The sequence below is a fragment of the Arvicanthis niloticus genome, chromosome 6 (assembly GCF_011762505.2).
Source record: "Arvicanthis niloticus isolate mArvNil1 chromosome 6, mArvNil1.pat.X, whole genome shotgun sequence".
NCBI lineage: Eukaryota > Metazoa > Chordata > Mammalia > Rodentia > Muridae > Arvicanthis > Arvicanthis niloticus.
The window spans coordinates 64,096,773-64,112,766 of record NC_047663.1 but is presented as its reverse complement, the minus strand read 5'-3'; the positions used below and the strand labels follow the sequence as shown (position 1 = coordinate 64,112,766).

Genomic DNA, 15,994 nt, shown 5'->3' with positions numbered 1-15,994 from the left:
TGGCTTCTTCTAGAACTTTCCACTTCATCCAGAAAGAAAGCCTCAAGCTTATGCCCAGTCTTCCTCATAAAGGCCAAATCTTGGAAGGTCTTGAGCATTCTTGAAATTGATGTTGGCTCAAAAACAAGGAATCTGGGACAGTTCCTCAAAACGTGGGAAGAGCAAAGAGACATACAGGAGGATGGGGAATTCTCTCTCCAACAGAAGGGAGGCAGCAAATTGAAGACAACAGGTTCACGAGAACAGATTGTGGAGCTGGGGTCGTCACCATAGCAACCAACCCAACAATTCTGCAAGATAGAGTTTCGCAGTTTCGGTTTTTCTTTTTTCTTTTCACCCATCACTCTCTTTCGCACTGTCACCCTGTCTGTTCCTGGCGGGAGACAAGTTGTGACTTTTCCCTCCTACCAGCAAGCTGCCTAGCTCTGGGGGAGTGCATCTGCTGTGGATGGAAAGAGAATGGGATGTTTCAGGGAACACTTGGAGGACCCCAAGCTTGTCCCCTCCTTCCCCCATCAGCACTGGACCCTATAGTTGGCCATGTACTGAGGCACTGCTATTTACTCAAGCACACAAGGAGGTCCCTTTATGTGCACAGTGGATCAGAGGAATAGTCAAAGCTCCAGTCTCCAAATAAAAGAAATTTTATCTATGCCCTAGGATAAACCATTCTATCCCAACAATGGGAGTCAAGGAGAATCAGTGATAGCAACAGACCAGAAAAATCTCAAGCCGCCTTAGGAAGATCTAAATCTGATGCCATCCCAAAAGCTAATAATGATGAGCTAGGGCTATAGCTTAATGGTAGAGCACCAGCCTAACATACCTAAGGTCCTGGGTTCAATGCCCAGCACTACCAAGGGGGTGGGGGGAGAGAGAAATACATAGTTTCATGAATACATAAAACTAATGGCACACATAAAAAAAATCGCAAATCTTGTCTAAATGTGTATTTACCAAAACTCAAACCACACCAACACTAGTTCCTCATCCAACTGTCATGTCAGGGCTTATGATACTCATCCACCAAAAGGGATAGATAGTTGAGAAGCAATTCATCAAGCTGTCTTCACACATGCAGCCGTCTCTCTGGGCCATAGGTAGATGAGCTGACTGGTGATACACACATATAATCCCAGAACTTCCAAAACAGAGGCAGAAGATCAGAAAGTGGAGACCAGCATAGGCTACATACTCAGTTCAAAGCTAGCCTAGGCTGTATAGTGAAATCCTCTCTCAAGCAAACAAACATAAACAAAGGGTAGTCATGTGTTAACTCACACCTTTAATTCCAGTGCTCAAGAGGCAGAAGAAACAGGCAGACCTCTATGAGTTTGAAGCCAGACTGGTCTACAGAGCTTGTTCCATGACAATCAGGGCTGTACAGAGAGAAACTCTGTCTAGAAAAACCAGAGAGAGAGAGAGAGAGAGAGAGAGAGAGAGAGAGAGAGAGAGAGAGAGAGAGAGAGAGTGAGTCATGGCCTAGGATTCAATCCCTAACTCCAGAGAAGAAAGAAGACAGAGTAAAGATTAAAGGTCCCCACTCCAGAAACAACCAGACACCTAGTCACTGGACCCTCTTCTTTCTATAGTTGCGCAGGACACAACTCTTTCCTCACCTCTACACAAAGATCCCACCCTACCTGTCTCACAGATACATCCTAAGCAGTGGCCAGGGAGGCAGATACAGTCACAGTGCAATACAAAAGGGGGTGCCCACCATTCCCTTATCCTTGAATACCTCTCAAACCAAATCAAACTTGGGGAGACTATGAAGAATAAACTAGCCTAAGTTACAGACAGGGCAAGCACTACCTCAGCTATTGAAAGATGAGTGAGCTTGTGAAGCCAGCAACCGCCAGCCTTCTTTTCCAACACTTCCCCATTAACTTTCTCTGAACACCACCCTTATCTAGTCCCTGATATCTGGTGATGCTTTAAGATGTCTCCCCAACCAACCCTGGTCCTGTGCAGAAAGAAGAATTTCATAGGAATTTCTGTTAAGTAATCCAAGAACTACACACCTTCTGAAGAACAAACAGGGATATCCACTGAGCTTTCTGAAAGTCACATAAGTGGGAATTTACATGCTCCTGAACCACATGTTGAACTGGTTTTTCACATTTCTCTTCCCAGGCCATTATTCCAGACAGGAAAAAGTCTGTTCCCTTGAATAATCATTCCCACTGCCTAGAGAGCCAGGCTAAGCATTGCCAAAAGTCACCTCTATGCAAAAACCATCTGTCATAGCCACACAAGAAGCCTCTCGGGGGTTGCTGTAGATAATCCCATGGTTTGGCTGGCTGGGGCTCTCTCCAGGGTAGGGAGGCAAGCTGATACCTTCCATCTGCAGTCCCCACATCCAACCACCAAGAACCCAGTACAATGCATCAAGTAGAAGGAGGGCAAAGGCTTGGAGATAAGCCTTCCACATGCCCAGATCCTCCTGGGTGGATATCAGAAAAGCAATGAGGACCATGCACTCTACCATTCATTTTATTCATCTGGATCCCCACCTGAAAAGCAACACACAGAAGGGTAAAGGCCACACATCCTACCCCGTGCCACCAATCAGCCACCAACACCATGTACCGTGCAAGTTGAGAGATACCTTTCATCTTGATGTAAGGAAACATTCTTACATGAGAGAACAACAAAAAAAGGTGTTAGGAGCCACCATAACAACTGGGGAGGAGCATTCTTCCAAGACTTAAAAGGTGTTCTTTGCCTTGATCAAGCATTGGGTGTAAGGGTGACTCTCTTCCTTGGACACTATGTTCCTCCCACCATGAACAGCAATTTGGGCTAGTGTTCTCACTCCCTGAAACAGGGTTCTCCTTCGCTCCTCTCACTTTTAAAGCCCACAGGATGTGACAGGACTCTGGGACAGTCTCCCACACCAGTTCTAGTCACAGGCTTCACCAGCAGGGTTCAGCTCCCTCCTGCTGAGCATCAATACTTTTCCCCAGGCTTCTGGGAACTCAGCACCCTCCTTGGTGGCTCAGCGTCCCCGAAACCAGCGGAGTATCTTTTACTACAGGTGACTGGGATTCCTAAATTCAGCCACCCAGGTCTACCTACAGCAATCGTCACAAGCACCTCCAATAGAAAAAGAAATAATAAATGACACCGATTAAGCATAATTATTAGGATTAAATCGAGTCATTACTCCAGCGCAATGCCTTTCCGCCAATATAAGCCCCCCTCCCAGGTTTTCCCCTTTAAATTGGGACTGAGAGCAGTCATTAAAGGTTTGCGTCCCTCTGCCTTTATTATGTGTTTGAGAGCTGTCTTATTAAATTGAAATCAAATGCACATCTAGGGGAAAGTTCACTTTAATACCAACTCCCAGTAAAACACTCAAAGACATGCACAATAATGGAGGCTGATGTGTTGCCAAGCAACAGAGGAGATGAGGCAGACATGGAGCTAAAGGGAAGGGTCTCCTGAAAGAATTAGTTAAGCTCAAGGGTTCAGATCTTACCAGATCTGGCCTGAATTTCTGTGTTATCTCCTATCCCAGAAAAGACATTAAGGAGGAAGGTGATGTAATTAGAAGTTCAACACAATCACAGACGATTTAAATACACACAAACACACATGCATTCCCCTCTCCCCCGAGGAATGTTGCAAATATGTGGCCAATGAATGCAAGCAATTTCCATTTATGAACGCTAAGGAGGGTGTGGGGTTGCGTGTATGTGTGTTAATTTGCTGCTGCCTCAATGGTCTCAAGCCTCTTGACTCACTTTCCTCTTTCCCCTCCCCCTCTTTCCCACTTCCTTCTCTTAGGACAAGACCAGTGCTTTGAGCCTCAGCAATGTGGCAGGCGTGTTCTACATCCTGATTGGAGGGCTGGGACTGGCCATGCTGGTTGCCTTAATCGAGTTCTGCTACAAATCCCGTAGCGAGTCGAAGCGGATGAAGGTGGCATCGTCTTCCCGGGTCTTTTCCCTACCCTGTTCTCAGTGGCACAGCTGGGTTCCCTGAGAGGCTTTTTGCTCTAAAGGAGTAGAAAGGGACAGGTTGAGATCATTCAGGAAACAGAGAGGCATCAGGAAGAAACTGAAAGGGACATCAGGATCTAAAAGAAAGGGAAGGAATGGGTGTGTCTGGCAAATACTGTGCCCAAAACAGCAAATGAGTCTTTCTGAAGCCAGGTCCATGAGGCTCAGGGTTCAGCTAGCACAGTGAGAGGCTGATTTTTCTGAAGTTGCATCCAGTGGAGCAGCTGCCCAGATGAGGGAAGGCATGGCTACCCAGGTCCCTGTGCTGATTTTGCCATGCTTGGTGACCTGGGTCCATTTTTAGCTTCTGTATTATGGGGTGACCCTGGCAGAGAGCATCATCCACAGAGAAAGGTAAGCAGGTTAGTTCAATAACCTCATACCACACTGCACATGGCTGAAGGCAGCAGAAGCAGAGAAGAATTCGAGAGGGTTGAGGAGCTGCCAGGGAAAACATGAAAACCTGTTGGGCAAGGGACAGGAAGATTCCTCTTATGGAGTCCCAAAGAATACAACAGCAGCAATGGCTGGAGTCAACAGAAAATAGATGTGAATACAATGTTCAAAACTCACTTTTCTAACAGGAGCACATGGACCATCCCAGTGAATAAGGAGCTCACCATCACTGGTGCTGTGTGAGAAGGGGCAAAGATACAGATGAGAGCATCACAGGGATGCTGGGGGATCAGTGCCACAGCCCCTGGATTGCATCATTATCCCTAGTAAGGAGTCACGTATGGACGTCAATCATGTGAAGAGCAGAATAAGGAAGCAGAAAACTTAGGTCCCCTCTGTGACCTTCAAACCTATGAATTTCAACAGGAAATGAATATGGGAAAATACTCAGGGCTAGGAAAACAGCTCATATGGTAAAGGACCTGCAACAAAGACATACGGACTTAATTTAGAGTCTCTATGCCCACTTAAAAAACAGATGCAGCAGTTCACAGCTATCACCCTACCTGATAAAGAGGAGACAAGGGATCCCTGGAGCTCACTGGCCAGCCAGCCTACCCAGATCTATGAGGTATAGGTTCAGTGAGAGACTCTGTATGAAAAAGAAAATAAGGTGAAGAGTTTTGAGGAAGACCTTCAATGTCAACCTCTGGCCTACACACACACACACACACACACACACATGTACATACACCACACATACACCACACACACATATGTACATGTACATACACCACACACACATACACTCACACACATACACTCACGCACATATACCACACACACATACATACAAACAACATACACATAAAGAAAAGACAGTAAAAACTATATGAACATAAAGGAGGATTGGAGAAGGCTTGTGGAAAACATCAGAAACTAAGAACAAATATTCTTTAGACTGAGAAGGGAGGAGAAGTATGGTCACTATGGGCTTCATGCCAGTGGGTATCTTAGCCTGGCCTTTCTCTTTGGCTTGACTAGATGAGTAAGATTTTTTCCCCCTGGGGTTTGATGTCCTATAATGTGTCCTAAAGGCCCACTTGTCAATATTCAATTTTGTCTGAGCAGGACACATACGCAACACTGGGTCACTAGCACAGGTCTCTGCCTGGCCTCTCATCGCTTTGGCCTGTGTACACCCTGCATCAGTCCTGGGGAGGACATCTCTAGTCAGTTCCTTGCTTGGAAACTCAATGTTCAGTTCTGTATGAGATGGATGAGGATAGAAAAAAAGAGTTTGCATCCGAGTATTGAGACCTTCTGTCCTGGCATTCAGCATTCCCACGTCATGGTTCCAGCTGCCTCCCTGCTGGCAATCTGCTTCCCTCCTCCCACCATGTTCCAGCCCCTGTGAGTTCTGTGCAAGCTGATCCCTCACCCCTTCTTCTATCTCATGAGGCCCATTTTAAAAGCCGCTCTCCCACAGAACGCTTTCAGGAACAATGAAAGTCTGGAAGTATGGTAGATTTGTCTGGAGGACCTCGGGACACCTCACTCTCCTCTTGACCAGCTCTCCCACCTCCACATTCTGTTGGGGAAGAAAAAAAAAAATCCCAACACAGTCATTGACTTTATATTTAAACCCTCCCATGAACTTGGTGGGGTATGGCAAGTACCCCTAAGCCCTAAGCAGAGAGTTCTTTGCCAGTTCCATCCAGAACATAAATTTACAGGTTGTCCTTCCTTACCATCCAGAGAGAGGAAAGGGCTGTTTAAGCAGCAAAGTGGGCCCAGGCCAGGAGCTAAGCCAGCTACGCTCTTTGGAGCCCTCTACTCCCTTCCCAAGGACCAGAGACCCAGAGCTGGTGCCAGTCAACTCTCAAAAGCTCCTCTTATGGCACCCCAGGACACAGTGTCCTGTGGAAATCTAGGAGTGAAGATATCCATTCTGTTTCTTAACTCTGTCACCTTAGACAGGTTTAATTACTCTCTTGTCCTTTTATTTTTATTACTTTTAAAAAACGAGGACAGTGGTAGTATATAGTTCATAAATTTGTAGTGAGGATACGAAATAATAGATTAAAGGATTGAGACCCACATCTCAGCATGCTCTCAATAAATAATAACAGCAGTGATTGCGAGCATTCATGATATCAGCCTTATTAGCGGGCAGCTGCAGCTTCCTTCAAGCTCTCTTTCATTAATAATTACTTATTAACATGTAATTTTATTAATCACATGTACTAGAATGTTTCGAGTCATGCAGACCATGAGTCCTTAAAGGACAGGCTATGGCTGTAGGGTATGTATTTTTCATCAGGTTAATGTAGAATTATGCACAGAAAAGAAGAGTCTACTGGAGCAAGAGAGGAAGCATACAGAGAGTGGCACATGGTTCAGTAATGCAAACTGCCCAGTTTAGAGCAGTGTCCCCAAGGTGGTTTTGATCACACCTATGTGTGTTCATCAACTATGGGGCAGTTTGGTATCCACCAAGCAGAAAACCACCTGAACATCCCTCTAGGTTTATAGTAATTTCTACTAACCCAGGTAACTGGACAGAGGCTGGGATTACCTTCTAACCGAGACAGTGAAGACCGGCCCCACAGAAGGTGCACTGCAGTCTTAGATGACAAGGGTTCTTTGAAGAGGCCGTTGTATCATGGTATCGTGCCTGAGAGACATTCTCACAACTCCCTTCACAGTGTTATTAAAGTTCTCAGAAGTCACCGGGGCCCCCAAGAGGCACTACCCTAAGACTGTCCAGCACAATTCCCCATAATCAGTTCCACCCACCATCATGACTTCTGCACAAAACAACAGGACTCCTAATAGAATTTTCCATCTTACACTTCAACGGAGATACTTTCTTTATTAATCTAGCTAGTCCTTCATTTCCGAAACTCCATCAGTTCCTCTCTTATCTAGAGGAGATAAGTGGAATGCACTCCAGCCACTCCTCAGGCTTCATAATGAGCTGCTTTGCTTTTCCCAAAAGCAATTATCACTCTTTAGAAGCACAGCCTACGGCCCTACTCAGGGATGCAGAGGTGACAGGAGGCCTTTAGATCGCAATGTTTACCCCTTATTAAGGCCAGAAACCACTAAAACAGCTCAGGATCACCCCACCCCCCACCCCATGTCTCAGCAGTTCAAAGAGACCTTTCTCTAGTCACCATGTGAGAAAGAAGAGGAAAACTGAACACAAGGGAGGGATGAAGGTGAGATGAGAACATAAAGAATGGAGGGAAGGCTGGGAACTTTTGTATCAAGGTGTTAGCTCCTCGTTTTCGTTAGCCAGGTAATGCATTCTTGAAGATCTGCAGGCCAATAAGAAGTGAGGCAAGAAGTGAAGGAGCTTGCTCCCATAGGTCACATAAGCTAGGAGCTAGACGGATGGGGATTAGACAGTGGACAAAGTCTCCACAAAGCCCAGACTCTTGGTTTTAGCCAAGATGCTTCTAAACTGCTCGATTTCTCTTCTTCCACCAATTGATACTTTTTTGATCACATGCTTTAAGTCCTTCAAGTGCCAGTCATTGTGAGAGTCACCAAGGTAGACAAAATGCCTCTCCGCACTCTGGCTGCGTCATTGAGGCAAGCACGGGATCTCAGCTGAGTCTCCTTGACGTGTCGGAAACAGAACATGCGAGTCACTGGGGAAGCAGGAGTTCAGTGCTCAGCAGAGAAGATGCAACTAGGAACAACCCAGATACCGTGGTATTTAGCTGGGTTGAGGCAAGGAATGAACTAGCCAAAGCCAGAGAGTTGCCAGCAGAAGATGTTCAGAGTCAGAGAGTCAAACACGAGAACTCATGCCTAGTCTAGAGACCAGTAAGGCTTGGACAGAGGAATACTGAATTGGCAGTGTAGGGGCTGAGGACTCAAACAAAGACTTCAGGTAGCCTACAATATCTTAGTATAACTTAAGCTGTCATGAAGCAAAACATCACCTAGGGCACATTTTTTAACTGAGTAGAGCCTTAGAGCATCTGTACTTCACCTCTTCCAGGGAAAACAGAGTAGCATCTTTGTCCTTGTTGATAGTAAGTACAATAAAGATCTTTATCATTTTTGACCTTGCTCCCAGAGGAAATTAATCCTCAGCCCCCCCCCCCCCAACCTCTCTGGAGAGCAACTAACCTTTCAAACTGATATGTGACCATGCCAACACATGGTATGCTTAAGCCACAGCAGATTAGGGTCTCTACACTTGCCTAGACTTAATGAGCAGCAAATAGCTTAACACTGAGGAAGCATCTTCTATGGTTGGTGTTCAGCCACTTCTTTGCATGCACAAAGAATGGGGTCATTAATGAAACCTGAGCTTTCATTAGGATATTCTCTGACGTCCAGAGGCTGGGAAGCAGAACATGGTCACCACTGCAGAACTGGATCTCAGAAGAACCACACTGGGGGACTTTGCAACTAGACTTTTCATTCATTCTTCTCTCCCTGAGCCTGTTTCAGAACAACAGCCCTAAGGATGTGCTTAAGAGTGACTGATGTAACTGGGAGGGAACAAGAGAGAGCCACCCTCTCAAAGGCAAGGGCATCATTATATTAGTGATTGTCAGTCAGCTTTGGGAGACTACAAGAACCGTATTTAGTAGGTCATCTACTCTGTCACTGCCTCAGATAACTGTTGTCTTAAACAAGTCAATCATGTATACATGCCAGGCTCTCTTTAAAAATGATTGGGGACAGTAGATAAGCTCAACATTGCCTCCAGTTTAGAATCAGCCCCAGAAGCTTTGAAAGTTAGATACAACTTTAGTGAGATATTACAGAAATGTTTGAGACTTTTGAGGAACACAGCCCAAGGTAATCTATATGAGCTTTAAATCGTGTTGTTGTTGTTGTTGTTGTTGTTGTTGTTGTTGTTGTTGTTGCTGTTGCTGCTGCTGTTGAAATTAAAGGAACATGGGCCTACGGAGGTATCTCAGTTGATAAAGTGCCCAATGCACAAGCATGAGGACCTAATTTGATCCCCAGCACACAAGAGAGAAAGCTGGGTGTGGCAGTCCATACTTTTAATCCCAGTCTTGAGGAAGCAGAGATAGGTAGATCCCTAGGGCTTAGTGGCCACGAAGTGTAGATGCATCAGTGAACTTCCTCTTCTGATGGGAAACCTCATCTCAGAAGGCAAGATGGATAGCTCCTGGGGAATGATAGGAGGTCTCTACGCTCACTCTCATGGCTATGCACACACACACACACACACACACACAAACACACTTTTTTCAAGGAACATAGTAAACCGAATCATGAAGGTTACACCTTAGAAAGTTCTATGTTTTTTCACTGACACAATTAAAATGCTATTCTCTTTTCGACCTTTTTTTTTGTGTGTGTAAGAATCAGTAATCATTAATTCTTCCTGTTCTAAACTCAGATTTCCCCTGAGCAGCACTGTGGTTCTATTTATTTGGCCTTTGACTCAAAAGAATGCAATCCAAATCACACTTCCTCTTTGGTGGAGAAATGCCAGGGGAGGATGTAAACAAATTAAGTTCCAGGGTTTGAGGAAGAGACAGAACCAGCGTGGGCAGAACATCATATGGGGGGAAATCTGTCTGAATCATGGATTTTGTTTTTTAGAATATCTTTTATTTATTCTTTGATAATTTTATACATGCATACAATGTGTCTTAATCACAACCACCTCCAGCTCCCCACTCCCGTCGCCTCTGGATACCAACCAACACATCTCCTGCCCACCCCCATGTTCTCTCTACTTTTTTGATGTTTTTGTTCTTATTTTGGGAACCCACTGACTTAGTGCTACTTGATGAAATGCTGCCTGATCTTGTTGACTTGACATGGTTCAGGTTCTTGTTCAGGTCATCGCAGCTGCAGTGAGTTCACTAGCACAACGGCCAAGTCCAGAAGTCAGCATCTCACAGCGTCTTCCCATCCTTTAGCTTTGACACTCTTTCTCCTCCCTCTTCTGTGATGTACACTGACCCTTTAGGAGGACACATTGATATTAGACACCCCGTTTACAGGTGAGCATTGCCAGTCACTTAGTCTCTCAGCACTTTGACAAATTATGAGTGTCTAAATTAACTGCTAACTACTGCAAAGAGATCATCTGAGTGAGGTTAAGCACAGCAGTAATCTATGGGTATATACGCAATCATTGAAAAGGTAGTTTTATGACATGTCCATTGAGCAAAACAACAGTAGGTTTCCCCAGTAAGATCTAGAACCATAGGAGTCGTCCCAGGTTTACAATAAAAGGCATGGGTTAACCTTGTGACCTTTGCAGGCAGGGCTCAGACCAAACCAGGAAGTGGTTGACTATCCTCAGAACTATCATGCCACTACTTCACCAGGAGACATATCTTGTCAGCAAGCCAGTATTGTAGCATTCAGAGTTTACCACTGTTGACATTCCCCTAGTAGTCTAACATGGCACTATGAATACTAGCTAGCAGGAAGTTAGTATGTCACTTCTAGCTTAATGTCCTGCAACCAAAGTATATTATATCTTCAGCAATAACACTCAAAAGCAATAGCCTTATTGTTTGTAGGCCTTTTGAGTCTCTCTAACCAAGAACTCAAAGGGAGGTGCTGCCTGACACTGAGATTTTCATGTAAAAGACTCTTGTCTTATAGGGGAAGGCTTTTTCAATTCATGAAGGGTATTCGTGTTCAAACGCTTTTTAAGTTATTTTTTTAAGTTATTTAAGCTTTTACTTTTTAAGCTTTTATTTTTAGTTATTTTTTTAGTTATGTTTAAGCTTATATTAATTTTAATTGTGTGTAAGTGTTGTATTGGTATGTGCATGTGAGTGCTGATAGCCATGGAGGCCACAGATATCAGATGTCTTGAGCTGGAGTTACAGGCAGTTGTAAGCCATCAGACATGGATGCTGAGAATTGAGCTCAGGTTCTCTAAAATAGAAACATGCACTCTTAACTTCTGATCCATCTTCCCAGCCTCTAGCTATATCTTCAAATTAGCCTCAAAAATAATGGATTTCCATACAACTTCAGTTTTGGTTAACCCACCCCCTCTGTCCTTGCTCCACAGATGAATCACAGATTTTGAAGGAAAAAAACAAAAAAAAAGAAGAACATTTTTAAACAGTATCAGAATGTTCAGTAAGAATGAGTAGCAAGAAAGAAAAAAAAAAAAAAAACATCAGACTGACATAATAGCCTAGCTATAGGAGACAGAAAGATCTCTTCGGACCACAACAAAGCCAGGGTGTTTGGAAAGGATTTCTTAAATAATAAATAAATTCAAGAATATCTTATATAAATTATCTGTCCAGTGGCCAGTGAGAATAGCCACGGATTGTGAAAGCATGGTCAGGGGCTCCCCCAGGATATGAGCTTCCTTTCAAGTGACAAACCTTATGTATAAGAGGATGGAGAGTACACACACATTGAGAGGAGCCAGCCTTTGCTGTCAGCTGAGGTGATGCAGGACTTCAGGGGGGGGAACTAAACAGAATTCATACTGACAAATGTGGGAGGTCGGTCTTAGCAAAGGAAGTCTCTCAACCCACAGATAACGCTTCTCATTATGTTGATTCCTACCAAGAAACTAAACCTCATGCCCAAAGTTCTGAGAATTCAGAAGTAGAGAAGGAGGGCTAAAGGTAGCCTCTTCATACCACAGAGTTCCTCCAATGGAACTTTGCACAGAACAATGCTCTTGTCGACTAAATAATAGAATCCAGGGCCTGGATATTAAATAGCCTTGAATATTCCACTTAACACCTCTATTGCTGTGGTGATTTGTGAGTCCATCCCAGATCTAGAATTCCAACACCCTAGAACAACACTGAACTGACGTGTCAGTCTAGACCAGCAAGTTGTACATGCTGGCAGGAAGCAGGTGACTCACAGATGAAGGATTTTGGACATGTGGCCTCACTCTTTTAGCACATGACCCTTTCTGGTTACATTTTGTGAATTATCTTATTCAAATGACTCCTAAGTACCTTTAACATGTGGAGCTAGAAGCGGAGGTTTAAAGGGTTTTTTTTGGTTTTGGGTTTTGTTTTGTTTTGAAGAACATCATTTGAACCCAAACAACAGCACGCTATCAGTTCCCCTTAATATTTCAACGTGCTCTCTGTGACGTACTGTCATTCTTAGTAGATAGAGGTGGGGGGGGGGGCAAAGGGAAGCAGAGAGAAGAGGAAGATGGAGGGGAGGATGAGGAGGAGTAAGGGGGAAGGAGGATGACTGTAGCTGCCTGGACAGACACATGTTATAGACATGGAGGTTTAAAAGTTCTAAAAATATCAAAGACATGATTGCAGAATTTAGCTTAAGGAACAGGATGCAAATTTCCTAAGCTCCACTCAAGCAGCACCTACCTGCAGGAACCACAGAATGAGATATCGTAGGGCTTACTTCCTGACACATTAAAGCCCAGGCCCCCACCAAGGATAAGGGAAGGTGATGTGTACATTGTGATTCAAAAGGACTATGTGCCAAAGAAAGTAAGGACACATGCCCCAACTCCACTGTCTGTGCAATGCATACTTACTACCAGCACGGACAACCTCCAGGTATAGACTGACACATTAGATTGGTCCTACTAACCCTGTGGTTTCTAGAGTATTAGAAGTTTAGATCAGAAAGGGACTTACTATACTAGAAATAAGCAAGAATTACTGAGAACTGCCCATACTACCCTTTCTTGAGCTCAGGAGTGGGGAGGAAGGTTGGACAAGAGGTTCAGTCCCTACTTGACTCATTCCCCTTTGGCAATCATTACCAAGGACCTGGGGAAGAACCCCCTGTCCTCCTGAAAAGGGTTTCTGTTTGATCCCACAGCAATCCATCAATGAAGCCATACGGACATCGACCCTCCCCCGGAACAGCGGGGCAGGAGCCAGTGGAGGAGGCGGCAGTGGAGAGAATGGCCGGGTGGTCAGCCAAGACTTCCCCAAGTCCATGCAATCCATTCCCTGCATGAGCCACAGTTCAGGGATGCCCTTGGGAGCCACAGGATTGTAACTGGAGCAGACAGGAAACCCTTGGGGAGCAGGCTCAGGCTTCCCCAGCCCCCATCCCAAGCCCTTCAGTGCCAAAAACAAAGAAACAGAACACCACCTCCAACCACCACAACCATATGGAGGACAATTCAGCCAATGTCCCTGAAGAATTAAAAAAAAAAAAAAATCCACTAGGCCGCCGTCCCTTTTATTTGGGGATTTTTTTTTTCAACCTTTTCCATTTGCTAAGTGAAGATGGTCACTAACTCTATGCTGCAATAATGGGAGAAATCCTGTCCAAGGAAGTCTAACGTTTCTGAGAATGGAGTCACTGGGATATCAATGAAGAAATCAAACTGTTTAATTTTAATTCAGTTGTTAACGTGTCTTAGTGTGTGCATTATTTTCTTACTAATACCCATGGTTTGCAGGCTCTGTTCCACCCTTTTCCTTCTTATCCCCAGCCCCACCCCCACCCCTTCCCATCACTCTTCAGTTTCAGATTGAAGACTCACGATTGGTTCCACCTTACAAGCAAGGAAAGGAATACTTGACCTTCAGATTCATTCAGTGTTGGAGCTCTCCATGATACCTTCCATCCTGTGGCCCACACCTTGGATGGAGGCAGACTACTGGAGAAGGGGGCGACCTTCCCCAGAGAGAATACTACCTAAATGCTGATTCATCAGAGAATAATGAAGAGCATCTCAGATAAGGGTTTTAAAACGGGTGGAGGGGCTGGGCAGAGTATAGTGGAGGAGGACTTGTTAAGTTGATTGTTGCTAGAAAGAAGCTTCCTGTAATGCTCAAGAGCATTCCACGGGCCATAGAGTACCAATATGGTATACCTCTTTACAAAGTCAATCTCAGCCCCCAGAAGGTGTGTTCTACTACACTCAGGCCCAAAGGCAGTGTGGTGGCCAAAGGGCAACTGGCCTCTTGAACCCAGTAGAGCCTTGCAAAGAGCTGGCAGTCAGGGAGGTATCATATATGATTCTTGCCTTTCCTTTGCTTGATGTCTATGCTGGATTCCCCATGGTGGAGTAGGACTCTCTGTGGAGCCTCTGGCATAAGAGGAAATGTTGCCCAAGCTACATGCAAAAGGAAGGTGATAAGGAATTATGGAAATCCATCCAAGACCCTGCCGCAGAGCCTTCTGTGCTGTTTCCTGTCCTAGGTTTGAGAGACCAAATATGAACTTGTGAGTTATGTCAATGCAGAGAACTGGGGTTTTGTGTTAATAGAGTATTGTTTTAGCATGTGATCAGATCTTAAGAAAGAAAGACAGCAAAACCTGAATTATTTTGAGAGATGGGGATGAGGTACGTTACTAAGTACATCAGGGGACCTTAAGATGCCTGAGCCCATCTTCTAACTCTAACACAAGGATACTAACTTTTTCCCTGGCTAACACAGACTGAGGACATTGCATTACAATGGCCAGAAACTACACCCATGAATGCAATGACCAGAGTGAAGGACAGCCAGACAGGAAAGGTGACAAGAGCTACCCTGAGTGATGCTAGGCTGCCTGAACCTTTGGGTGGGAGTGGAAGTCCCTAACACAGTTTTGTGGAGACCTCCACCCTCACTCTTGGTGCAAGTGACTTCCACCTCTTTTGCAGCCACTCCCAGGTGCATGCTTCAGTGAGTGCCATATGCCACTAGCTTTTACCAATAACCATATCCTGGCTTATTCTCCTTCCCTCTGCTTTCATCCAATCTTCCCTATTAGGGGTTATCATTAGCAATGGACAAGCTGAAGATTTTGGAACCTATTCATGGTTTAGGGCAGTAGAACTGGCTTCCTCTGTGGATGCTTCCAGTGGACAACCACCATCTCTGTGTCTCTCTCAGTCTCTCTTCATCAGCCATAGCAAAGAAGCATCCCAGAATCAATCCTTCACCTGTTGATCAGTTTCTCCCGTGTCACCATGGGCATGGCGTGTGAAGCAGTGTCCTGGAGATGGGTTACCGCCTTTTATTTCTGCCAGCTGTCCTCCCAGCCTCCTGCCTACCACTGTAGACTCTGGTGTGATGCGCCACACCTAGGAAGAGATGGAACTAAACTCTACCATCAGCTGCTTCAAAAACCTTTTGCCTATGGCCTGGGAAGATATTCTCCAGCCCCTGAGCCTATTGGTTGGATAGAGAAAAACTGTGGTGGAAATGAGGGTCTTGCTGGGAGGGCTCCATGACTCTGGGGAAGATGCTTCTCACCAAGGGGTGTGTGGAAAGAAAACAGAAGTGAGAAAGAAGTTACCTTGTATTATGTATTTTTACTACACTTTTCTTAAAAATGGAGCAGTGGGAAAACTCTGAAAGAGATTGACATTTTTCTCAACAGGAATCCATACTTAACAGTTCTGGCTTTCATTAAATTTTGCTCTTTGGTACCTGGGCCTTTTATTTAACATCTATATTTATTTTAACTCTCTTGGCAGATGTGTGAGGGGAAAAAAAAAAACTCTCGTTTGATCAGACACTAAATATTTGGGAGAGGGTTTCCTGTTTTATTTTCAAATAGCTAGGGATTTTTTCCCCTTTTTTGGTATTTGCATAACATGAACAATATCACCAAGAATTAAATCATTGTGGACCCATTACCTACCTTTCCTTATTGTC

At 44.7% G+C, this 15,994-nt stretch overlaps 1 protein-coding gene across 2 annotated transcripts in view; it reads left to right on the top strand.

Moving 5' to 3' along the window:
• The window catches only part of Gria1 (glutamate ionotropic receptor AMPA type subunit 1), a 318,930-nt gene extending 303,165 nt beyond the window's left edge, over positions 1-15,765 (top strand). The window contains exons 15-16 of one of the 2 annotated variants that reach the window (XM_034506141.2): positions 3,793-3,927; positions 13,188-15,765. In XM_034506141.2, the coding sequence (XP_034362032.1) occupies positions 3,793-3,927; positions 13,188-13,391 (339 nt within the window). In that variant the 3' untranslated portion in view covers positions 13,392-15,765. The remainder of the gene's footprint in view (positions 1-3,792; positions 3,928-13,187) is intronic. The other variant, XM_034506142.2, reaches the window with a different exon arrangement.
• Positions 15,766-15,994: the final 229 nt, after the last annotated feature.